The sequence below is a fragment of the Hemiscyllium ocellatum genome, chromosome 39 (genome assembly GCF_020745735.1).
Source record: "Hemiscyllium ocellatum isolate sHemOce1 chromosome 39, sHemOce1.pat.X.cur, whole genome shotgun sequence".
NCBI lineage: Eukaryota > Metazoa > Chordata > Chondrichthyes > Orectolobiformes > Hemiscylliidae > Hemiscyllium > Hemiscyllium ocellatum.
In genome coordinates, this window is record NC_083439.1 from 38,691,901 (window position 1) to 38,719,589 (window position 27,689).

The following is a 27,689-nucleotide window of genomic DNA, read 5'->3' on the forward strand; positions in this document are numbered from 1 at the left end:
CTACTCCAGCGACTTTAGTGTCATTTGCAAACTTACTAACCCATCCACCTATGCCTGCAACCAAGTCATTTATAAAAATAACAAATAGCAGTGATCCCAAAACATATCTCTCTGACATTTCTCTCTTGTAAGACCCTATGTCTGAATTTTCCCTTTTTGCCAAGGGGTGTTTATGGGGATTGATGCAAGTATTTGGAACAGCATCATTAAGTTGGAATAATCTGGTGGGTTTCAGATAGGCTAAGTTATTTTATATTTTGTTCTCTTTTGTTTGTGTTATATTCGGTAATCTTGCAAATAAATTCTGTTTTGTTTAAAACTTAGTAGTTACCTCACTCCTGAAATACCTACCTTAAACCTGCTTAAAACAACTAACAAAGTTAGTCTAGGCTACTTTCTTGAAATGTTTTGAGGGGATCTGGCCTGGTCCACAACAGTAAGGGCAAGGTTGCTCATTTGTAACTAGGTGGAACCCCCGATCAAATATACTTGTCCTTGCCAAGCAGAAAAAGTGTGCAAATGTCATGCAGCAAATATAAAAGGAGAAACTGCATAACTGTAGAACTCATTTTTGAGACTTTAAGTAGCCAACCCCTCACCATTCCACATCAACACTTGTCATTTCTGCAGCTGCCATCACTAGCTGGGTCAGTTTATAGACAATGGGCTGATACAAATCCAAATAACTGAGAAAACAAGAGTATGAGCTGGTCAATTGTTTTGATTTAAACAGAGCTAGAAAAACCGCATTAAAACGGCAAGCTCTAAAACAGGCCTGTGGTGCTAGACATGAAAAATGAACCAAAAAGAGAAACTGCTGGTAAATCTCAGCAGATTAGTCAGTATCTGTGGAGAGAAAGCAAAGTAAACATTTTGAGACCAATGACACTTCTTCAAAATTCATAGTAGCTTGGAAAAAAGTTTTTTATGATGAAGACAGGGTAGGGGAGGGGTAAAGAATAAATGATAGGTGGAAATAGAGTCCAAAGAGAGAGAAGAACTGTTAGACAGACAAAGGATTTGATATGAAAAATGATCCTGACACTGGCACCACATAGATTGAAACAGAAATTCAAAGGAATCCAAGGATTTCATCATTTAATTTTAAAAATTACTCTAAAATATTAATAAATATTCATTTCAAAATGCTAAACCAATCCAGATGTATTAAGGTAATTAGAAATAGTGGTGGGTCCATCCTACAAATAGAGCATAAACATCCTTTCAACTGAGAGCAGATTATCACATATATGAAGTCACACAACAACAGTGAATTCACCTGATGAAGGAGCAGTGCTCCGAACACTTGTGATTTCAAATAAACCTGTTGGAGTATAACCTGATATCGTATGACTTCTGATTTTGTATTTCCCCGTCCAACTCCAGCACATCCACATCATATGACAAATAACAGACACATTTAATGGCCCTGTTCCACATCGTCAACAACCATTACCAAAGCAGATTCACTTGTGCATGAAAAATCACATTGGGACACTATCCACTGCAAATCCATTATCATTTTCAACATGCTTGTTCACATTATTAAAAGTAATTTTCTTGAAATAAAATGTGGAAAATCACTAGCCACTGTAGTCAAGATGTAATCTTCAAAAGAACATATACTACATTGGAAAATAGATAGTCACAACAGCACCTGCTTTAAAAGTTTGCTTTGTTTTAAAACCTCTCTCCTGCTGTCTACTTTGTTGAAAATATTCCAGATCAGCCACTGTGATGTATATCTCATTGTGAATTCTCCCACCGTCTCCTGCTATCGTGAAAGATTACTTCACCTCTGGCAATCAATTCTATACCTTCCCCAAAGACAGCAGGGTCTGTGTCCCTGCATTTGAACTGAAAATATATACATTTTGGTGTGGCAGTATCAACATGTACTCAGACACACACACTGATACAGAGGTAAACTCACACTCACTCTCATTTACACAGATACATACATGCAAATTCTCACATGCAAACCATGGTCATGGACTTCCTTGCACATTCATGTGAAACAATAAGGTGCATACAAGTGCAAAGCTATTACAGTCCTTAAAATATTCATCAAACTACCAAAAAAGTATTCCCTACACATTTGCTGGTCTTCATCTGTGAACTCAGCATTTGTACTAAAATCACTTGGGGAAACAAGACAAGGACACTAGAATAATAAACGCACTTGCTATGCAAATTCTTCTTTGTGCCTACAATCAAATGAAACAGCTACTTCCTCCACTGGTTTACATCCAACAAATGGTGTTTTGACTAGTTTCCATAACCATATCCCTTTTCACGTGGTCCTGGCATTTTTCTGATTTCTAACTCACCATCAGAAGAACTGGCTAGATGTACTAAAGGAATCACCACACTCCAAATGAACACAAGAATTCTCCTGGATTTTTCTTAAAAGCTCATTTTCAGGATGTGAAGGAGGCTAGCATTTATTGCTCCTCATTAGATGTCCTGAAAAGGTGATGAGCTGACTTCATCTGAACCACTGTAGTCCAGAAGCGCATTCCAGGATTTGGATTCAAAAAGGCAGCATAGTGGCTCAGTGGTTAGCACTGCTGCCTCACCGCGCCAGGGTCCCAGGTTCGATTCCCACCTCAGGCGACTATCTGTGAGTTTGTTTGCACGAACTCCGTGCATCTGCGTGGGTTTCCTCCGGGTGCTCCGATTTCCTCCCACAGTCTAAAGATGTGCAGGTTAGGTGAATTGACCATGCTAAATTGCCCGTAGCATTAGGTGTGTTAGTCAGGGATAAATATGGGGTAGGGGAATGGGTCTGGGTGGATTGCTCTTCAGAGAGTCGGTGTGGACTTGTTGGGCTGAAGGGCCTGTTTCCACACTGTAGGGAATCTAATCTAAAAAAAGTGAAGGAATGACCAATCAGAAAGTCAGAGAGCTGTACAACATGGAAACAGACCCTTAGTCCAACTCGTCCAAGACAACCAGATATCTTAAATTAATCTAGTCCCATTTACCAACACTTGGCTCATATCCCTCTAACCCATTCCTATTCATATACCCATCCAGATGCCTTTAAATGTTGTAATTGTATCAGCTTCAACCATTTCCTCTGGCAGCTCATTCCATACACACATCACACTCAGAGTGAAAAGGTCGCCCCTCAGGTCCCTTTTATATCTTTTCCCTCTCACCTTAAATCTTTGTCCTGTAGTTTTGATCACAACTACCCTGAGAAAAAGACCTTGCCTATTCACCCTATCCATGCCCCTCATGATCTTATAAACTTCTATAAAGTCAGTCCTCAACCTCCAATTCTCCAAAGAGAATAGTCCCAGCCTACGCAGCCTCTTCCTATAGCTCAATGCCCCTCCCTACACTGGCAACATTCTTGTAAATCTTTTCTGCATCTTTTCAAGTTTCACAACATCTTTCCTATAGCAGGGAGACCAGAAGTGAATGCAATATTCCAAAACTAGCCAAACAAACATCCTGTACAGCAGCAACACAACCTCCCAACTCCTACCCTCAATGGACTGACCAATAAAGGCAAGCACACCAAACACCTTCTTCAATACCCTGCCTACCTGTGAACTATGATTCTGCACCCAAGATCTCTTTGTTCACTAACACTCCTCTGGACCATACCATTAAGTGCCCTGATTTGCATTATCAAACTGTAGCACCTCACATTTAGCTAAATTAAACTCCATCTGCCACTCCTCAAATCATCGACCCATCTGAAATAACCTTCTTCATTATCCATTACACCAACAATTTTGGTGTCATCTGCAATCTTACTAACCATTCCTCCTACATTCATATCCAAATCATTTATATAAATGTCAAAATGCAGTGGACCCAGCACCGATCCTTGTGGCACACCGCTGGTCACAGGCCTAAACTCCAAAAAACAACCCTTCACCACAACCCTCTGTCTCCCACCTTCAAGACAATTTTGTATCCAAGCAGCTAGCTCTCCCTGAATTCCATGTGATCTAACCTTGCTAATCAGTCTACCATGCGAAACTTTATCAGATGCCTTGTTAAAGGCCATATAGATGTCAACCACTCTGCCCTCATCAATCTTCTTGGTCATTTCTTCAAAAAACTCAATCAAGTTAGTGAGACACAATTCCCCATGCACAAAGCCATGTTGATTATCCCTAATCAGTCCTTGCCTTTCCAAAAATATTTAGATCCTGTCCCTCAGACAGGCACAGCATTGTTCCTATCATAGACCATGAGCCACATAACATTGTTTCTGTCACACATCATAGGCCATGTAACACTGTTCTGGACACATCTACTGTGATTATTGTCAGACACAATCAGATCTAGAGTGAAAGCTCAATCCTCATTCTGGAAAATATGTAAAATATATCTTGGAATTCAAAGATATTTAAATTAACAATCTTTCCATTTTAACATGCATGACTGCTCCCAATCTTGAAGCTGATAACTGAGGTTTTATTGAGCTTCAGTACTAACATACTTGTGGCCCAGTTCATGGGCAATGGTAAAGGCCAGATTGAGACCGTTATCTTCAGCAAGTACACACTTGCGAGTTGCACTGCATGCTCCACCAAGGTAGCCGATTCCTGTGGAAGAATCCAAAAGTGGAGAGTGATTAATTAACTGGAAGCAAAAATCAATTTAAATGAAGCCTGCTTTGTACTTCCTGCTCAGGAAGATTGAAGAACAGGAGCCAGGTTCGACACACAATTTGTAATACAGAGTTCTGTGCCAGCTGCACTCTAGAGTTCTGATACTTATGTCATCTCCTAAATCTCCTTCCTTGAGATTTTTGGCTTAGTTTTTAACTCAATAGTATTTGTAAAACATTATCACTTTTTGCTTCCACGTGTAGTGATGGAAGGGTAGCTTCATATGAAGAGAAACAAGCTATCTTAGATGTTTTGACAAATGACATGACAGAGTTAGGAGTGGCCTGGGCTGAGCCAGAGTTTGGGGAAGGCCCAAAGTTGCTGTGCCTCATGCTTGCAAAGATAGCAGAGTACTATGACAACAAGAAAAGCAAAGAACTGTGGATGCTGGAAATCAGAAATACAAACAGAAATTGCTAGAAAACTCAGCAGGTCTAGCAGCAACTATGGAGAGAAAGTAGAGTTAATCTTTTGGGCCCAATGACCCTTCTTCAGAACAAGGGTTTGTGTCCATAACAACATTGTTTATTGTGATGCAAATCCAGCTCTGGGTTGAATTTTGTCGCGTTTCATGTTAACATTAATTACATGTGTAATCTTTAATATTTCCAGTAAGAACAAAATTGAGGGTAATTAAATAGGATTTATGGCAGTCATTAACGTCAATTCTTAGAGTTCAGCATCCATCTTCTATTATTTTCGTCTCCAACTAAAAATTCTCTAACAATGTTTTAACACGACAGCATGTATAAGTGTCATGTCTGAAGGAGTACCTTAAAGAGGCTCCACTTCTATTTCAATAAGTATTGCAAAAAACCAGCCACAACTCCCAGAGAAATAGAAGCAGTCAGCATTACATTCTCTCACTTCATGTTATAACCGACAGAAATCATTGGGAATTTAGGTAAACAATTAGAGAATATGCATGGCATACCATAAACAAGTATAAACCCATTGTCAGTGGAGGAACAGGGATCTATTTAAAAACCAATGGATGAATTCATGTCTGATTTCACCTGCAGGATCCAAAACATTGTATCTGAAGCAAGGTTATTTTCAACAATATTATGTTCTGGAGTTATTTGGTAATGGTGAATGATACCATGGAAAGCCTAGAGGTGATGCTGGAAGAGATCACTAGCTGCATCCACATAATTATGCCTTACCACTTAACACCAGAATAAAGCACATGGCAAGTCGATGGGCAATAATATTTATGCCACATATGACAAAACTTCCTTACACAGCAGTAGTCATAACTCTTGGGATGTTGAACCGTTATTTTTGGAACCTTAGGGTTCATTGTACAGCCTGTTCCCCAAGCTGCTTTTAGAGTGTAGGTCTAGAGACTCCGTACTCAGGACTTCACAAACGTCTTGTCCACCCTCCCAAACTCCATTTCTTTGGAACATATTCTCCTTCATGCTCAAATTTTAAACCTCACTGGGTTAGTGAGTTAAAATCATCACAAAAGTTAAAGATAATTTAAAAGTACACAAAATTCCCTAATTTACTCACCTTTTAGACACTGGTTGCTGGATCAATTTTCTGCACTTAACAAAAATTACTACTTAATAGAAGTAATTAGATTTTAAACTCAGATAAACAGTATTGGACTGTCAACATATAACTTTACTAGTTAAGACTCGAACTCCTTTAAAAACTCCCCTTCTAAACACACAGACAAGAAAAAAACTGGTAAGAGGGAACAGTTGGATGGCAATTCAGTGGTCACAGTATCACAGGATTTGCTCAGATGATTCTTGCATTGATCAATACACTGCTCCTTGATCTTCTTTCTCAGATACTTTTACTTGTTTGCAGGCATCACGTGTCGTGCAGTTACTGTTGTTTTACATGAACTTCAGTGAAGCATTTGACAAGGTCCTACTTGGCAGGCTGCTACAAAAGGTCAGAGTCCATAGGATCCAAGGCAAGTTAGCAAACTGGATCCAAAACAGGCTTGCAAAAAGGAGAAAAAGTGTGATATTGGAGGGTTGTTTTTGTGACTTGAAGCCTGTGACCAGCGATGTATGACAGGGATTGGTGCTGGGACCCTTGCTTTTTGTTACGTATAATGTGACTTGAATGTGACTGTAGAAAGTTTAATTATTAAGTTTGCAGATGTCACGATAATTGGAGTGTTAATGATAGTGAGGAAGATGGTCGCAGGCTACACTTTTAAATTTAAAAAAAATCACATAACATCAGGTAATTGTCCAACAGGGTTTATTTGAAAGCACTAGCTTTCAGAGCTCTGCTCCTTGATCAGGTGGTTGTTAGGTGGTACACAAAAAGAAGCGGCGCTCTGAAAGTTAGTGCTTCCAAATAACCCTGTTGGACTATAAGCTGATGTTGTATGATTTCTAACTTTGTCCACCCCAGTCCAACACCAGCACTTCCACATTATTTAAAGTCAGCTACCACAGTGGCCCTTCTGCCCATCAAAAACAGTCAAAAACACCCACCTAACTACACCAATTTCATTTCCAGCACTCGGCCCATAGCTTGGCTGACTTAGTGGTAGAAATCTGGAATTCACTGCCTATAAGGATGATAAGACAGAAACTCCGAAAATGTTTAAGTAGTATTTAAATTTGCACTTGTGTTGCCAAGACATACAAGACTGTGGACCAAGTATTAGAATAGAATACTTACGCGCTTATTTTTGACCAGTGCAGAATTGATAGACTGAAGGGCCTTTTTCTGAGATGTAGACTGCTGTGATTCTCCGACTTCTAATGAAGCAGAGAACTGAAAGTACATGAATAGTGTTACGGAGTGGTGTTCAACACCCTCTGATAATTAAAAACCATGACGCGGGGGTGCCGGTATTGGACGCGGGTGGACAATGTTAAAAATCACACAACACCAATTATAGTCCACAGGTTTATTTGGAACTACAAGCTTTTGGAGCTCTGTAAGCTAATCCTTCCAAATAAACCTGTTGGCTATAACCTGGTGTGTGATATTTAAAATTAAAAACCAAAACACCCAGGGAAGCACACGTCACCTCGCCTCATAATCTTGTAAAGAATTGTGACAAGTGGTATAACCTACCTCTCAGTCCCCAATCTGTTATAAAGGAGCAGTTAAATGAAATGAAATCCTTTCACTAACTCTACAATCAACAAGTAACAATTTATTTATCTAACTCCAACAGTGAACAAATTAACAGAACAGCTATCAAACTGAGCAATTCCTCTCTAACCACTTATTCCCAATTAAAACAAGATTCTAATAAGATGCTGTTCGATTAAATACAAGACACACTTACAAAACAAAACAATAAATTAAAACTTAGTCTCTCAAAGTTCACACAGAATGTGTCCTCCGAAATGCTCCACTGTCTCTCCAGTCTTTCTCCTGCTGTCAGGGATGTTTCCCCTCTCCATTGAATTCTGCTGTCAGGAATATTATCTAAGAGTGATTTATGGGGAGCAGGGAGATTTCTGTTGTAGCGAGATGTTTTTCTTCCTCAATTTTCAATATATATCCTTGATGACCAGTAATTTCCTGACAATCAGATTGGTTCCCTGTAGTCAAAACCATAGGTTTTCAGTATCTCAAAGCTTGGTTTAAATTAATTGGCTGATTCAAGCTAGTTACCAAAACAACAAAACAAGCCTAAGGTTTTCCAATCACATAGCCAATTATTGCATGTTTCCATTTTAGAATTGTCTGTGCATCTACAACTGCTAGCAGACACATTTATTTAAAAATCTCCAAGCTTTGAAAAGCACTTTATCTATTAAAGGAATCATGCACTCTGTCCTCCTTTCATTGAAACAAACAAACCCTAGCTTCCTGTCTTCCACTTCATGAGTACTCTAGACAACTTTGTGACAAAGGAAAGGTTTAGAAGGACATGGGCTGAAAAATGTGTTGCTGGAAAAGCGCAGCAGATCAGGCAGCAAAGGAGCAGGAGAATCGACGCTTCGGGCATAAGCCCTTCTTCAGCTCATTTGATGCTGCCTGACATGCTGCATTTTTCCAGTTTTAAGCTCTGATCTCCAGCATCTGCAGTCTTCACTTTCTCCTAGTTTTTTTTAAAGAAGGATATGGGCCAAGCACGGGCAGGTGGGACTAGTTTATTTTGGATTATGCTTGGCATGGACTGATGGGACCGAAGGGTCTGTTTCCATGCTGTATGACTGTATGACTATCACTCTATAACTAAATAGCACTGAAGTATAGTAGCTGTTCACTACCAACCATTCGTGGTCTAGCAATGCCTAATTTGTCAATGTTAAATGAACCAGGGAAAACAGATTTCAAATCTATCATGGAGATGGGCTGGGCCCCACTGCAACTCAGGTTTCCTGTGCTTGCTGAGATTGCTGATGAGTCTCAAGAGGTTAGATCTCATGGAATACAGGGAGAACTCGCCATTTGGGTACAGAACTGGCTCAAAGGTAGAAGAGGGTAGTGGTGGAGGGTTGTTTTTCAGACTGGAGGCCTGTGACCAGTGGAGTGCCACAAGGATCGGGGCTGGGTCCACTACTTTTCATCATTTATATAAATGATTGGTATGTGAACATAAGAGGTATAGTTAGTAAGTTTGCTGATGACACCAAAATTGGAGGTGTAGTGGTCACCGAAGAAGGTTACCTCAAATTAGAAGCTATAGGGAGAGGCTGATTAAGCTAGGGCTGTTTTCCCTTGAGCATCGGAGGCTGAGGGGTGACCTTATTGAGGTTTATAAAATCATGAGGGGCATGGATAGGATAAATAGACAAAGTCTTTTACTGTGGAGGAGTCCAGAACTAGTGTATATAGGTTAGGGTGAGCAGGAAAAGATATAAAAGAGACCTAAGGGGCAACCTTTTCACGCAGAGGGTGGTATGTGTATGGAATGAGCTGCCAGAGAAAGTGGTGGAGGATGGTACAATTGCAACATTTAAAAGACACCTGGATGGGTATATGAATAAGAAGGGTTTGGAGGGATATGGGTCAGGTGCTGGCAGGTGGGGCTAGATTGGGTTGAGATATCTGGTCAGCATGGACGAGTTGGGCCGAAGGGTCTGTTTCCGTGTTGTAAATCTCCATGACTCTACGACATGTATTTAAATGTATGCTCTGTCAGCTCTGAGGATTCAGATACCTGGAAAGGGTTGGTGTGACAAAGAGGTTGGGGAGAGATAACTCAGTTCCAATAAGGAGATCTAATAAATTTTAAAACAGGAGCTAAGTGATTAAAAACGCAACTTTCATTCAAAGGAAGCTAATGAAAACAAAGTGAATCAAAAAGATCATGTTTGTTTATGTGTTGATAAACTGAACAAATGGCAGGCATCAGCAGGGAGCCAAATGACAAACACAATCACCAGTTTAAGCTACCGGCCTTTAGATAACGCAATTTGTTGCAGCAAAATACAAACAGTTACATGATAATTATAATTAATTTGTCTGGAAACAGTAGTATAAGCTGCAAAGGAATTCATTTGTTTGAAATATTGGTGTAGAATTTGATAGTAATGCTATAAATCTTTAACACTGATCCTATATTTACCAGACTGAGGGCTGCACGAATAGTTTAAGACTATGTGCTAGGATTCTTGCAGTTGATCACTATCAATAAATATGTAGTGAGAGGCAGCATAGTTAGAATATGCCCATAAGGGACAATTCTCCAAATGAGTGGTACTGATGTGAAGCCTCCTCCTCCAAAATGGCAGAAAAACAATGGGAGAGTGTACCATAGTCTTTAAGAATGCAGTGGCAGTTTGTCAATCACACTCCAACAACTGTACTCGAGGTTTTTCTGAGGCTGCTGTTACCAAGGAGATTACTAACAAAAAATATTTTATCTTCTAACTGTTCTACCCTGATAAATAACCATGGCAAAAAGTTTTCTTTTGGATTTATAAATGTGCACTCACGAACCCATCATTCATCAGCTGTAGGAGCTGGTGCAGTTAAACCACATTGCTCTGAATCAACAAAATTTAACAAATGTCTCATCTTTATCTCATAGCACCACTCATGAGAAGAGAAAAATGAGTGCAGGTCTTTTATGTACTCTACTATTTAATACCACATCTCCACCATTACTTTTTATTGCTCCAAAATTGATGAAAACATGTTGTCTGAAGTCACTGAAATACTTACAAAATATCTAAACATGCACAATTAACTCCACCATGCTCCAAAATACTACAAACTCAAAAAGTCCATTTGTAGTTCTGCCAATTCCTTCAGAAAATCGATTCTGAACCTGAATTGCTTCCCTCTCTTATCTGGAACATCTGCCCTTCAATATCACTTCCTTTTTCCTCCAAGTGCTGGAATGTTGAAAAAACTCTGCAATTTAAACAGTCAGACTTTTACAACATGAAAAGAGGCCCTTCAGCACATCATGCCTGTGCTGTTCATCAAACATTCATCTTGTCTCACCCCATTTTCCAGTATTTGGCCCACAGTCTTTCATACTATGGCATTTTAAGTGTTCATTTATGTAGTTCTTGTCTGTCTTAAGGGTTCCTGCTTCTACCACCCTTTTAGGCAGATACCCACATTCCTCTGGGTGAAAACATTCTTCCTAAAATCCTCTCTAAACCTCCTGCTCTTCTCCTGAAAATTGACAAGTTATTGAAACTTTTAAGGGGAAACATTTCTTGCTATCCACCTCGTCTACACCCTTGAGAACTTTACATTGGAGCAGGAGAGCTGTTGTGGCATAGTGTTAGCATCCCTATCTCTGATCCAGAAGGCCAACATGTGTCAATGTGTAAATAAATGCAAAATACTACTGATGCTTGAAATCTGAAATAAAAATGGAAAGTGTTGGAGAACCTCACCAGTCTGACAGCTTCTGTGGAGAGAGAAAAACTGATTTAATGTTTCAAGTCCAATGTGACTCCTTTTCAGAACAGGAAGTGCATTTCAAGCAACTGTTGGAGTCGTTGAGCTTGTAATGAATATTGGTGGACAGGTTGTCCCCAGAAATGGAAACAGAGAAGTTGGAGGTGGAAGAGAAGACTGTGGATCAGGTGAAAGTGAGAGAAGGGTGGAAATTGGAAGCAAAACTGATTAATTTTTCCAATTCCAGAGAGAACTGAAAGCAGCACAAATGCATCATCGATGTATGAGAGGAATAGTTGAGGAGGGGGCCTGAACAGGACTGGAACAAGGAATATTCCATAAAACCTGCAAAGAATTACACATAACTGGGATCCATGTAGGTACCCACGGCCACATCTTTGACCTGTAGAGTGAGATGAGCTAAAGAAAAACTTGTTCAAAGCAAGAACAAGTTCAGCCAGGCAATAGAAGGTGGTGGTAGATTGGGACTTTTTGAGACTCTTTTCCAGGAAGAAACAGGGGCCCTTCCGACCATCTTGATGGAAGATGGATGTATAGAGGGACTGTGCGTCTATGGTGAAGAGGAGGCAGTTGGGTTAGAAAACTGGAAATTGTGGAATCAACATATAACATCAGAAGAATCTCGAATGAAAGTGGGAAAAGCCTGAACATTGGGGAAGAAAATAAAGTCAAGATAGGAAGAAATAAGTTCAGTCATGTATCACCATGTTGAAGTAATGAATCAGCTAAGTGGTGTGAAGTTGGGTAGAATAACTATAGATTGGGAGGTAGGGAGTTAGAATTTGGTGTTTGTAAAATTGTAAAATCATAAAATGGGGAAAAGCATTGCACGATGCCTTTAAAAGATGATGCTTTTTCTATGCTTAGAGATTTAAAAGGGATGTCGGTGAGCAGCCTGAGGGGATTGCAGGTGCACAGAGAGCCCAAACTGAAACATTTTTATTGAAAGACCATACAGTTAGCATGCCAAGCAACAGTTTTTACCAAGATACCAGGCTTTTGAATTTAGCCAATCAATTCGAACCAGGCACTTAGATATCAAAACCTATTAAATTTAAATCTGATGGTTTTGTCAACATAGGACCAATGCTATTGTAAGAAATATTGATATGTCATCAAGGGTATAAAAGAAGGGACCTCAGAGCCAGCTGCCATCTGCCAGAGCTAACAGCCCTCAGCTCTCGAGACAGAATCACTGGTTCTCACAGCCTCACAAATGTCTTAGAGAAAGCATCATCTAAATAACAATGGTACCAACAACAAAGAAGGCATTCCTGACAGAAGACTCGATGGAGAAGGCCCAGAACATTCCAGAAGGCATGAATCCTGGCTATAATTGAGAGAAAACATTCTTTTGTTTAATATGAGTGCAATTTATATTTATTAGAACAGCATGTCATTATAATCTTGCTTTATTTGGAAATAGTTAGTTAAAAGGGATGTATTCAGTTTGTTAATAGTTTAGATAATTTATTTACTGTTAGAATTAGATAAATAAATTGTTACTTGTTGATCTAAAAGTGTGACTCAGGGATTAATTCTAGTTAACCACTAGAAGTTGCTGAAAAGCAGGTTATACCACTTTTCACACTCCTTTTACAGATTATAGGCAAGGTGCTCCTCTTTGGGTCTTACAGTTTTAGATCTCAGAGGGGGTTCAACCTCCACTTTATAATACTGTGCTGTTTATAAATTTTGGAGAGACAGTAGAAATAGACTGTGCAGGATTTGGGGACTATGAAGTGGGAAGCTGTGGAGGGGAGATCTCCGCAGGAGTTAATGTCAGTGACAGTCTTACAAGATTTGGACATGCCAGCACAACTACCTGATGAAGGAGCAGTGCTCCAAAAGCTAGTGCTTCCAATTAAACCTTCGGACTATAAGCTGGTGTGACTTTTAACTTTAGTCCTAGAAGAGGTGGCTTCATGCTCACTGGTGGAGTCAAGTGTCAGAGGAGATAGGAAGAGGTATGCTGACACTCCGCCTCTGCCTGGTAGACATCTGACGAAGTGTCCTCTATTGGACTCTAAAAATTAACTCTGTTCCTCTCTCTCCTGTTGAAATCATCACTACTTTTATTTTCTCAGTTTTGGTTTGGAATTATAATTTGCATTGAGAACTGAACTACGAACAGCAGCTTATTTTTTAAAAAAGGAAGATTAAAAAAAAAACGGATGTTTGCTGTTGGGAACTTGCCTGGAAAGATAATGCAGGTTATTTGCTAGTCTAAGAATATTACAGATGATTCAGCACTGAGATTGGCAGCTTCTTCGATATTGAATTGCTCAATCAAATGAAGACCAGAGCTGGCAGGCCAACTACAGAGAATGTTGATAAAGAGAAAACAGAATGAACTGGCTTTGACTGGGATTTTGGGCAAGAGACTTAAAAGCTTTTTTTTTGGTTTCGTTATCTCTAGTTATTCTCCAGTCATCGACTTGTTCAAAGTTCTGAGAAAAAAACCCATCTGTAAGAAAACTGCAAAAATCTCCAGAGATCTAGAATTAAAGCAAGATATACAGTCCTATATGCCTGTAAACCAACCCATCAACCAGGAATTTCATAAATGCCAAGGTTTCATTGCTGAAACATTGTCAAACTTGTAAATGACAATTATTTTATTTTATTTTCTAATTTGTCTCTTAACAGTATCCCTCTGTCTATTGGAGTAAGTGGGGGGTCTATATTCTAATAAGATTGGGCTTAGAGTGTAGATATTAATTAATTGCCATTTAGTTTTTCTGTGTTCTGATAAAGTTATGTTCTTAATTATAAATTGCCAATTTTAAAGCTATGAATTCAGTGTCCAAGACAGGATATTTGTTAAATCTAAATCTAACGCAGGAACAACTGAACAAGTTTGAGGGTCACTGAATGTTTTAAGGTCACTATGTTGTGAATGCAGTAATAGTGGCTGATTTGGTTTGACTTATAATCCTTGTGTCATAGAACTTCCCAGATGCTATCAGACCTGCAGATTTACTCCAACAGTTCTTGGTTTCATTATGTACCTTAGCATGTCTAAAATAGTTGCTTAAAAATAACTATATGGGAGCAGAGAGGTGCTTGTGGTGCTACCTCTAGCATGTCTGCTTCTGGGCCAGAAAGTTTAGATTGAAGTCCCACCTGCCCTACATGTGTCATGTAACACATCGGAATAGATTGATTAAAAATATCTACAGTAAAAATACAAATGCGCCTTTAAGTTGCATTGGTGGTTCAGTGGTAGGATTTGAGCGTAGCAGCCAGGAGGCCTGGATTCAATTCCTTCCAATGCATGACAACCTGTTTCTTTCATTCATAACACTCAGCGGTAAATTAGCTCAGTTGGTTAGATGGGTTTTTTTTTCTAGTTCAGTGTGACCCCAATAGTGGGGTTCAATTCTCATAGTGTGAAATGCCGATCTTCTCAACTGCACTCCTCACCCAGAAGTTAAACTTGTTACCGGTTGTTACTTTCTCATTAGACAGAGTAGCCTGTGGTCCCGAACCCTATGGTGACTTTCAGAAGTGAGGGCTGTGATTCTTTGAGCCATTAGGCCGGAGTTCAAGGCCCATCTGTTCTAATAGTGTGTTATAATGCATCTGAAGAGGTTGATTAAAAATATTTAGATAGGAGCAGAAGCGTTTTATTGCACAGCGGTGAGTTTCTAACCTATGGGCCAGAAAATACAAGTTCAAGTCCCAACTGACCCCGAGGTGTGATTTTACATATCTGAACAGGTTGGATAAAATAACTACACAGATCTCAGGTTGTGAAGTGCAATTTTGGAATGTTCTCGTTATGGCATCTTCCTAGTAGCAAGACCATGTGCAAAAATCTTGGTGCTCGTGTTGTGGGCTTATGTCTTCCCTGTGCTAATGTCGAGTCAATGGTGCCAAGAGGCTCAATTTGATTTTATTTAATTTTTGAGGAGGGTGGTGGTGGAGGGTTGTTTTTCAGACTGGAGGCCTGTGACCAGTGGAGTGCCACAAGGATCGGTGCTGGGTCCTCTACTTTTTGTCATCTACGGAAAGATGTTGTGAAATTTGAAAGGGTTCAGAAAAAAAGTATAAGGATGTTGCCAGGGTTGGAGGATCTGAGCTATAGGGAGAGGCTGAACAGGCTGGGGCTGTTTTCCCTGGAGTGTCAGAGGCTGAGGGGCGACCTTACAGATGTTTACAAAATTATGAGGGGCATGGATAGGATAAATGGACAAAGTCTTTTCCCTGGGGTCGGGGAGTCCAGAACTAGAGGGCATAGATTTAGGGTGAGAGGGGAAAGATATAAAAAAGACCTAAGGGGCAACTTTTACATGCAGAGGGTGGTACGTGTATGGAATGAGCTGCCAGAGGAAGTGGTGGAGGCTGGTACAATTGCAACATTTAAGAGGCATTTGGATGGGTATATGAATAGGAAGGGTTTGGAGGGATATGGGCCAGGTGCTGGCAGGTGGGACTAGATTGGGTTGGGAAATCTGGTCGGCATGGACGGGTTGGACCGAAGGGTCTGTTTCCATGCTGTACATCTCTATGACTCTAAGAGAAGATATTGCAAGAACTTCCTTTAGGAGATTCATCTGATTGGGCAGAATCCATTTTAAAGCAATTCACATGGGAGTCTGTGGGACAGCTTTCTTCTCTTAGTAATATTTTTATGAATGGGGTAAGCCTATAGACACATGGTGCCAATCCATAATTCTGCCACAGAGCCAAGAATATGTCTGTATACATCTGCTGAGGTACAATCCTTTGATGATTAAAAGCCAACAAAAATGCATAAACATTCCACTTTTAACTAAGCCAATAACACAGCACAGCAGGTTATGGAGATAAAACTCCTTCACTATGCAAATATTAGTCAGAATTGGCACCTCTAGTACCAGCAATAATGAAAACTGTTCTTCGCCAACAGTTGGACATATTAAAATGAAAAGTTATGATGCCAGTTTTTCCACTTCCCAGCAGTCTTCCCTCCTGTGAAACCGGCAAGAGGAGTATCTCCCTTCTGCACACGCACTCATGCTTCACTTGCCCAACATCTGCCACATCTTTGATTTTGTGACATGCCTATCCAACTCATTAGAAACTTCAAAGTCAGCACATTTTCATTCTATGGCCATTCTTTCGTTATTCTACGGGATTATAATTTTTTATACCAAGCAGTTGCTGATAGTTACCTTATTTATACTCGACCACATTCTGCACATTGAGCCTGCGCCAATCTATTTCAAAAAGTTGTCCAAGTAGTCACACTCCCTGCATTTTGCACAAAGCCCTGTACATTTATCACATTCTAGACTGAAAGTTACAATTTAATCTAATCCTGAGGCAGAAAATTCCAGATCATAACTTGTTGCATTAAAGTAAAATGCAGTGGTAATGTTCGGAATGGTTTTGAACAGGAAATCAGAGGCATGTGATAAGGGAATATTGGTGATCATGGGTGATTTTAATCTGTATATCGATTGGACAAATCAATTAGCCACAAAGCCGCAGAGGAAGGATTTGTGGACTGCATTTGGGATGGTTTTCTTGACCAATATGTGGAGGAACCAACTGGAGAGCAGGCCACCTTAGACTGAGTACTGTGTAATGAGAAGGGAATCATTGCCAATCAAGTTGTGAGAGACCTTTTTGGGATGAGCGACCATAACATCGTAGAATTTATTAAGCAAGATGGAGAGTGAGGTAGTTGATTCGGAGATTAGGGTATTGAGTTTTAATAAAGGAAACTAGAAAGATATGAGAGGTACGTTGACCTCGATACATTGGGGAGAGATACTTAAAGGTATGAGAGTGGACAGGCAATGGCAAACATTCAAGGACCACATAAGGGAACTGCAACAACTGTTAATTTCTGTCCGGTACAAAAGTAAATTGGGTAACAGGGCTAATCTATGGCTTACAAAGGAAATTAGAGATAGTTTCCGATCCAAGGATGAAACAGAAATATTGGCCAAGAACAACAATAGGTCTGAGAATCAGGAGCAGTCTAGTATTCAGCAAAGAAGGACCAATGGATTCTTAAGATGGGAATAGTACAGTACCAAAGTCAGCTTGCAGGGAACACAAAGACTGATACTAAGAGTTTCCAAAGGTATGTGAAAAGAAATAGATTGAAGACAAATATAGATCCCCTACAGTCAAAAACAGGGGAATGTATAATAGGGGACAAAGAAATGGCTAAGCAACTGAGTCTCAACTTATGTTCTGCCTTCACAAAAATGGATAGAAATCGGATACCAGAAATGTAGGAGAATGCACGATTTAGTGAGAGGGAAGAACTGAACTGAGGGAGATCAATATTAGTAGAGAGATGGTGCTGGGAAAAATTGAGGGGATTGAAGGTGGATAAATTCCCAGGGACAGATAATAACCTCAGAAAACTTACGGAAGTGACCTTAGAAATAGCAGATGCATTGATGGTCACCTTCCAGGATTCTATAGACTCTGGCACAGTATCTGCAAGTTGGAAGGCTGCAAATTTCACTCCAATATTCAAAAAGGAAGGTGGAGAGAAAATGGAATTATAGATCAGGAAGCTTAACAGTGGTAGTGGGAAAAATTCTCAAAACCATTATCAAGGACTTTATAGCAGAGCATTTAGAAAGCAGTGACAGGATCAGACAGAGTCAACATGGAATTATGAAGGGGAAATCATGTAATACTAGAGTTGACAAGGGGGATGTGGTATAGATGAACTTTCAGAAAGAATTTGAAAAAGTCCTGCAAAACAGATTATTGTGTAAAATAAAAGCACATGGGAGTGGGGGAAGAGTGCTGAGATGTACAGGAAATTGGTTGGCAGAGAGAAAACGAAGAGTAGGAATTAATGGGTCCTTTTCAATTTGGCAGGCAGTAACTAGTGGGGTGCCACAGGGATCAGTGCTAGGACCAGCTATTCACAAGACACATTGTTATGAAGATGTGGGTGTACTGTAAGAGAATAAAAAGCCAGTAGAACTTGACAGCACAAAGTTTTCCGAATAATATACGATGCAACATGTAGTCCAGCAGCTAAGGTAGCTGGTTGCTTGGAGACAAAAACAAATTCAAACTACACTAATGAGTATAAATTATACCCCCCGCCCCAAAATAAAATCAAGTCTGAATTTACTATATTGACAATATTATAGAGTCATAGAGTTGTACAGCATAGAAACAGACTCTTTGGTCCAACTTGTCCATGCCAACCAGATATCCCAACGCAATCTAGTCCCACCTGCCAGCACCTGTTCCATATCCCTCCAAGCCTTCCTATTCATATACCTATCCAGATGTCTTTTAAATGTTGCAATTGTACCAGCCTCCATCACTTCCTCTGGCAGCTCATTCCATACGTACCACCCTCTGCGTGAAAAGGTTGCCCCTTAGGCCTCTTTTATATCTTTCCCCACTCACCCTAAACCTATACCCTCTAATTCTGGATCCCCCCCCCACTCCAGGGAAAATACTTCATCCATTTATCCTATCCATGCCCTTCATGATTTTATAAACCTCTATAAGGTCACCCCTCAGCCTCCGACGCTCCAGGGAAAACAGCCCCAGCCTATTCACCATCTCCCTCTCGCTCAAATCCTCCAATTCTGGCAACATCCTTTTAAATCTTTTCTGAACCTTTTCGAGATTCACAACATCTTTCCAAAAGCAAGCAGATCAGAATTGCACACAATATTCCAACAGTGGCCTAACCAATGTCCTGTGCAGCCGCAACATGACCTCCCAACTCCTGTACTCAATACTCTGACCAATATAGGAAAGCATAGCAAATGCCTTCTTCACTATCCTACCTACCTGTGACTCTACTTTCAAGGAGCTATGAACCTGCACTCCAAGGTCTCTTTGTTCAGCAACACTCCCTAGGACCTTACCATTAAGTGTATAAATCCTGCTAAGATTTGCTTTCCCAAAATTGAGCACCTCACATTTATTTAAATTAAACTCCATATGCATCTTCTCAGCCCATTGGCCTAACTGATCAAGATCCTGTTGTACTCTGAGGTAACCTTCTTCACTCTCCACTACACCTCCAATTTTGGTGTCATCTACAAACTTACTAACATACCTCTTATGCTCACATCCAAATCATTTATGGATGAAAAGTAGTGGACCCAGCACCAATCCTTGTGGCACTGGTCACAGGCCTCCAGTTTGAAAAGCAACCCTCCACCACCCTCTGTCTTCTACCTGTATCCAAATGGCTACTTCTCCCTGCATTCCATGAGATCTAACCTTGCTAACCTGTCTCCCATGGGGAACCTTGTCGAACGCCTAACTGAAGTGCATATAAATCACATCCACCGCTCTGCCCTCATCAATCCTCTTTGTTACTTTTTCACAAAACTGAATCATGATTTCCCACACACAAAGCAATGTTGACTATCCCTAATCAGTCTTTGCCATTCCAAATTCCGTGGGCGGCACAGTGGCACAGTGGTTAGCACTGCTGCCTCACAGCGCCAGAGACCCGGGTTCAATTCCCGACTCAGGCGACAGACTGTGTGGAGTTTGCACGTTCTCCCCGTGTCTGCGTGGGTTTCCTCCGGGTGCTCCGGTTTCCTCCCACAGTCCAAAGATGTGCGGGTCAGGTGAATTGGCCATGCTAAATTGCCCGTAGTGTTTGGTAAGGGATAAATGTAGGGGTATGGGTGGGTTGCGCTTCGGCGGGTCAGTGTGGACTTGTTGGGCCGAAAGGCCTGTTTCCACACTGTAAGTAATCTAATCTAATCTAAATGCATGTACATCCTGTCCCTCAGATTCCCTACCACCGACGTCAGGCTCACTGGTCTATAGTTCCCTGGCCTGTCCTTACCACCCTTGTTAAACAGTGACACCATGTTCGCCAACCTCCAGTCTTCTGGCACCTCACCTGTGACTATAAATAATACAAATATCTCAGTAAGAGGGCCGGCAATCACTTCACTAGCTTCCCACAGGGTTCAAGGGTGCTGATCAGGTACTTGGGATCAAGACATCCAGCACTTCCTCCTCTGTAATATGGACATTTTTCAAGGTGTCACCATCTATTTCCCTACATCTATATCTTCCATATCCTTTTCCACAGTAAACACTTATGCAAAATACTCATTTAGTATCTCTTCCATCTCCTGCAGTTCCACATAAAGGCCATCTTGCTGATCTTTGAGGGGCCCTATTCTCTCCCTCGTTACCCTTTTGTCCTTAATGTATTTGTAAAAACCGTTTGCATTATTTTTAACTCTATTTGCCAAAGCTATCTCATGTCCCCTTTTTGCCTTCCTGATTTCTCTCTTAAGTATATTCCTATTGTCTTTATACTCTAAGGATTCACTCGATTTATCCTGTCTATAGCTTGCATATGCTTCCTTCGTTTTCTTAACAAAACCCTCAATTTCTTTAGTCATCCAGCATTCCCTATACCTACCAGCCTTTCCTTTCACCCTGACAGAAATGTACGTTCTCTGGATTCTCGTCATCATCTCATTTCTGAAGGCTTCCCATTTTCCAGCTGTCCCTTTTACCTGCAAACATCTGCCCCCAATCAGCTTTTGTAAGTTCTTGCCTAATACCATCAAAATTGGCCTTTCTCCAATTTAGAACTTCACCTTTTAGATCTGGTCTCTTCCATCACTAAAGGGCGGCACGGTGGTACAGTGGTTAGCACTGCTGCCTCACAGCGCCAAAGACTCGGGTTCAATTCCTGCCTCAGGGAACCATGTGTGTGGAGTTTGCACATTCTCCCCGTGTCTGCGTGGGTTTCCTCTAGGTGCTCCGGTTTCCTCCCACAGTCCAAAAATGTACAGGTTAGGTGAAATGGCCATGCTAAATTGCCGTAGTGTTAGATGAAGGGGTAAATGTAGGGAAATGGGTCTGGGTGGGTTGCTCTTTCGAGGATTGGTGTGGACTTGTTGGGCTGAAGGCCTGTTTCACACTGTAACTAATCTAATCTACACACAAAAAAAATCTAATCTAACAGAGTTATAGTCACTGGCCCCAAGGTGCTCCCCCACTGATACCTTAGTCACCTGCCCTGCCTTATTTCCCAAAAATAAGTCAAGTTTTGCACCTTCTCTACTAGGTACATCCAGATACTGAATCAGAAAATTTTTTTGTACTCACTTAACAAATTCCTCTCCATCTAAACCCTTAACACTATGCCAGTCCCAGTCTGTGTTTGGAAAGTTAAAATCCCCTACCATAATCACCCTATTATTCTTACAGATAACTGAGATCTCCTTACAAATTTGTTTCTCAATTTCCCTCTGACTATTAGGGGGTCGATAATACAATCCCAATAAGATGATTATCCCTTTCTTATTTCTCAGTTCCACCCAAATAACTTACCTGGATTGATTTCCAGGAATATCCTCCCTCAGCACAGTTGTAATGCTATCCCTTACCAAAAACGCCATTCCCCCTCCTCTCTTGCCTCCCTTTCTATCCTTCCTGTAGCATTTGTATCCTGGGACATTAAGTTGCCAGTCCTGTCCATCCCTGAGCCATGTTTCTGTAATTGCTATGAACTCCCAGTCCCATGTTCCAAACCATGCCCTGAGCTCATCTGCCTTCCGTTACATCTCTTGCATTGAAATAAATGCAGTTTAATTTTTCAGTCCTATGTTATTCTCTGCTTTCTCCCTGTCTGCCCTGACTGTTTGACTCGCCTTTGTTCTCAAATGGACCAGTCTTAGATTGATCTCTTTCCTCACTATCACTCTTGATCCCACCCTCCCACCTTACTAGTTTAAATCCTCCCAAGCAGGTCTAGCAAATTTCCCTGCCAGTAAACTAGTCCCCTTCCAATTTAGGTGCAATCTGTCCTTTTTGTAGAGGTCACTTCTACCCCAAAAGAGCTTTCAATGATCCAAAAATGTGAATCCTTCTCCCATACACCAGCTCCTCAGCCATGCATTCACCTGCTCTATTCTCCTACTCCTGCCCTCACTAGCTCGTAGCACCGGATGTAATTCAGATATTACTACCCTTGGAGGACCTCCTTTTTAAATTCCTGCCTAACTCTCTATATTCTCTTTATCAGAAGCTCATCGTTTTCCTTTCCTATGTCGTTTTTTCCAATACGTACAATGACCTCTCTCCTTATCGGAAGGTCAACGCCATTACAAAATTGGACTCATATCCAATTCCCAGATTGGAGGACTGTATTGAGAAATTCGACATGCCAGTTACATCACTAAGTTGAACCTAATGCATGGTTACTAGCAGGTACCTTTATCAGAGACAGCAAAAGAAATTTCTGTGTCTGTAACCCAAAATGGGCTATATCAGTTTAAAGTGATGCCCATTGGAATGAAGAATGCATCCGCCACATTCCACAGATTCATGACCATAGTTGTGGCTGGATTAACAAACTGTGCAGTCTGTTTGAACGATGTAGTGATCCTTAGTCAATCCTGGAAAGATCACATGGTACAGTTGGCAGAGCACTTCGAATGATTACAAGAAGCAAACTGGTAATAAGCTTAAACAAAACTGAATTCGCGAAAGCAGAGGTGACGTTCTTGGGGCATAACATTGGTCATGGAAGGTTGACTCCGCGGAGCACAAAGGCGAAGGCCATCAAGGAATTTCCACACCCAACCTCAAAGAAAGGGGTGCTTTGATTCTTTAGACTCAGTGGGTTCTATCAAATGTTTGTTCCAAATTTCAGCAGTGTAGTGGCACTGTTAAGATTTGCTGAAGAACAACAAAAAGTTTCCGTGGACAGAATAATGCCAGGAGACATTTGACCATTTGAAATCAATATTAACCACCAAACCAGCTGAAGCTACACCAAACTTTTCAACATCTTTTAAAGTCATCATCAATGTTAGTGACATAGGAGTTGGACTTTTCAAAGAAGGTCAACATCCACCAGAGGAAATATTCCACGATTGAAAAAGAACTCTTGAGTTTGGTATTGGCCTTTCAACGTGAATGGCTACAAATTGGAGAGAAGAGTGTCTGGCTGGACCTGGACGTCTTTGTGCGCCAGTCGCCGAAGATAAACATGCAATGCAACAGGCGATAAAGAAGGCAAATGGTATGTTGGCTTTCATTGTGAGAGGTTTCGAGTACAGGAGCAAGGATACAGTTGTTGCAGTTCCACATGGCCTTGACGAAGCCATACCCAGAATATTGTGTGCAGTTTTGGTCTCCTTTTCTGAGGAAGGATGCTCTTGCTCTCGAGCGAGTGCAGCAAAGGTTTACAAACTGATTCCAGGATAGAGGGATTGATGTATGAGGAGAGATTGAAGAGGTAGGAATTGTTTTCATTGGAGTTCAGACAATTGGGGGGGAATCTCATGGAGACTTATAAATTTCTAACTGGACGAAACAGGGTAGATACAGGGAGGAAGTTCCTGATGATGGGTGTATCCAGAACCAGGAGTCGCAGTCTGAAGATTCGGGGTGAACCCTTTGGGATGGAGATGAGGAGACATTTCTTCACCCAACGAGCGGTGAGCCTGTGGGATTCATTACCACACCAAGTTGTTGATGCCAAAACATTGAATTTATTCAAGAGGCAGCTCAATATAGCACTTGGGCCAAATAGGATCAAAGGTTATGGGGAGAAAGCAGGATTAGGCTATTAAGTTAGACAATCAGCGCCGAGCTTGTATGTTTCTATGTTTCTAAAATTCCTCAATTCACTTCTGTTGACATAGAACATAGAACAGTACAGCAGAGTACAGGTCCTTCAGCCCACAATGTTACGCCGAACATTTATCTTAATCTAAGATCAACCTAACCTACACACCCCTCAATTTACAGCCAAAATTGTCCTGCAGTCGCTTAAATGTCCCTCACGTCTCTGACTCTACTACCACTGCTGGCAGTGCATTTCATGCAACTACCACTCTCTACATAAAGTACCTACCTCTGACATCTCCCCTAAACCTTCCTCCAATCATCTTAAAATTATGACCCCTCGTGACAGCCATTTCTGCCATGGGGAAAAGTCTCTGGCTATCTACTCTATCTATGCCCCTCATTACCTTGTACACCTCTATCAAGTCACCTCTCTTCATTTTTCACTCCAGTGTGAAAAGCCTGAGCTCACTCTAACCTCCCTTCATAAGACAAGCCCTCCAAACCAGGCAGCGTCCAGGTAGATTAGATTAGACTTACAGTGTGGAAACAGGTCCTTCGGCCCAACAAGTCCACACTGACCCGCCGAAGCGCTACCCACCCATACCCCTACATTTACCCCTTACCTAACACTACGGCCAATTTAGCATGGCCAATTCACCTGACCCGCACATCTTTGGACTGTGGGAGGAAACCGGAGCACCTGGAGGAAACCCACGCAGACACGGGGAGAATGTGCAAACTCCACACAGTCTGTCGCCTGAGTTGGGAATTGAACCCGGGTCTCAGGCGCTGTGAGGCAGCAGTGCTAACCACTGTGCCACCGTGCCGCCCACTATGTAAATCTCCTCTGCACCTTCTCTAAAGCATCTTTTGCCAATCAATTTAAATCTGTTGCCAACATCCACCTCTAAACTTTCTACCCATCGAAATTGCTTCTGCTTATTTACTCTATAAAGACCATTTATTATTTTGAACACTTCCGTCAAGTTTTTGCTTCAGAGTCCATCTGTGAGAGGGCTTTGGAGCTGCTCTGAGAAGCCCTACCTGAGCTATAGGCTAAAGGCATTCTCCAAAACAGATAATCTGATAATCTGAAGAAGATTTCGAAGAATTTGTGAAAAAGGGTTACTGGACTCAAAACTTTAACTCTGCTTTCTCTCCTTAGACGCTGCCAGACTTGCTGAGTTTTTTCAAAAATGTCTGTTTTTGAATCTAACAATCTAATGTAGATCAGTGTCCAAGATCTCTGGAGCATCAATTGCGTTACACCTCAGAGAGGCTGATTTAGACCAGTCAACAAAGGACTGTTCCCCAAATGTTCTTGGAAGGCAGCAATCCCTCCACACCGGACTGTAATCAGCACTCATCACATAGATGTATCCTGTGTTGTACCAGCCATCATACTTGGCATTAACACCAGGTGGAAATGATTGAGATCGTAACTGTCAGCAATCAACAAGGCTCATGGCTCCAGGGAAAGACAAAGGGAAGGAAATGGTGGATGATCTGTGGAGTCCATGCACAAGGATTAATGCAGGCCCGGTCTACCTTTTCAGTTCATGGGCAGACTTTAGAAGGTCTAGGATCTCCTCTATTCTGTCAGATGGTGATGGTAAAACGTAACAGTAGAAAAGGCTGATCTACTTGATGTGGATCAGTGGTGCTGGAAGAGCACAGCAGTTCAGGCTGTGGAGTCATTGAAGTGGTTAGAAAGGTCACATCAAAGCTGCATATTATGCTCCTTTCCAAGAGGATAAAAATAGCTTTGATCTCAACCTTACAATGAAGCGCTAAACATCATAGGTAATTTCCACAGTACTGTTCATTTAGTGTTACAGCAAATGGTTGATTTCCTCATATCATACGACATGAGAAACATTATGATTTGGGAGATAGGTTCTCAACTATCCAGTAGAATGTGTGACATAATTTATCTTTATTTACTGGATACAATTTGTCAATACAGTCACCCAGATCTCTGGAATTTGTTTACTTTGAAATGAAAGATAAAAGGTGCAATGTAAACATTTATAAAACATCTGATAACCAACATTTTCAAAGGTATGCATTTGGTGAATGATAATTTTATATGGATATTTAAGGTCAAACCAGCTCAGGACTTCAGAAATTATTTGATTCTTTTCGTAAGTGAGGCTTACAAATCATAGTACTTCTGCAAGAAAGAACATCAATTTAAGCTTGTTCAGGTTTCGTATAAAGGATTGCAATGTAAAATATACTGGCTTAGGAATGGTCTGTTTTTGGTCCAGTTTAAAACAAAACCTTGTTGGTGACATTATAAGGTTAAAAAGTTGGAACCGGATTGCTATCAATGGATGTACTTAAGCTTTTTTGAGCTTCAGTAAAGACAAACCGCTTTGGTAACAAATTATCCTTGGCATTGTCTTTTGCATATTCTCAAAAAGCTTAAAGTAACGTTCCTTACACAAGTCTCTCAATGTCATATCTTAGTCTCAATCGGGAGCTGGAGTTCAGTCACAAGGTAATCCCTTCTTCTTCAGTTGAGACATTGATTTATTAATTCTGGGGGAAGGGTGGTCAGCCAGAGGTTATAGTCCACATTGCCATTCTTACTTAAGTCAATGGTACCAGTGAGATTCTGGAAATAGATTTCATGGTTTGACAGCACCTCTAAAGCTGCAGTTTTAGGATTACTCCCGGTCCCACATGCTCATGAGCAGAGAAATAGGAGAATTGAGTGTTTGAATAAGTTGGCTGAAAAACTGGTGTAGAAGGTAATTAGGGCCAATTCTGAGGAATGAGGGACCTGTACAAGCCAGGCAGTCTCCACCTGATCAAGAGCAGAAAAATATCCTAAAATTGATTAGCAGGGGTATGGAAAGCTGAGGACAAATTCAGAACAGGAAACAGAATCTTATTGTGTAATTTGGAAAAACAGGGAAAGTAGAGGTTAAAGAGTGTACAGAACAGGAATTTTGCAGTATTGAAAGGTAAACAGGCAGACTCTGGGTTGTGAACGGGTTCAGTCCTCAAATTGATTCGTACACAAGTCAAACAATGCAATACAATATAACACAGCTGTTTGCAATTACAATAAATGTTCATATGTTGGATCTTTAAAACTACACCCCTGTACAGGATGACATTCGTGAGTACATGCTTTCAAAAATCAGACGTTCATAAATCAGAGATTCCCTCTACACGTAAACACAATGAGCACAGCAAATAAAGCTCTATGGTCTAAGAGCATACACACGATATCATTGTTATAACGAAAATTTGGCAGAAAGAGTAACATGGGTGGTAGCTCAACATCCCTGGATGGAAAGTTTTCAAGTAAGACAGAGAAGGGAATAAAAAATAGTGAAGGAGTAGCATTAGTAGTAAAGTAATTGAGAGAGCAGATGATTATACAAAATGAAACATCAAATGATGTCATATGGGTTGAGCTCAAAAAGAGACAACGAGCAGCCATGCTGCTCAGTGCAAACTATAAACCCCAGTGTAAGAAAGTTGGCAGAGCATATTTGCAGGCAAATGTCTATTTCAAAAACAACAGGGCAATAATAGGCATGAACTACAACTAGGAGAAAGTGAGGACTGCAGATGGTGGAGATCAGAGCTGAAAATGTGTTGCCGGAAAAGCGCAGCAGGTCAGGCAGCATCCAAGGAACAGGAGATTCGACATTTTGG

The 27,689-nt window shown here is 40.9% G+C and overlaps 1 protein-coding gene across 2 annotated transcripts in view; it reads right to left on the bottom strand.

Moving 5' to 3' along the window:
• The window catches only part of adamts17 (ADAM metallopeptidase with thrombospondin type 1 motif, 17), a 692,427-nt gene that overhangs the window by 454,516 nt on the left and 210,222 nt on the right, over positions 1-27,689 (bottom strand). For both annotated transcript variants that reach the window (XM_060853375.1, XM_060853373.1), the window contains exon 8: positions 4,466-4,571. In XM_060853375.1, coding sequence (XP_060709358.1) covers positions 4,466-4,571 — 106 coding nt within the window. The remainder of the gene's footprint in view (positions 1-4,465; positions 4,572-27,689) is intronic.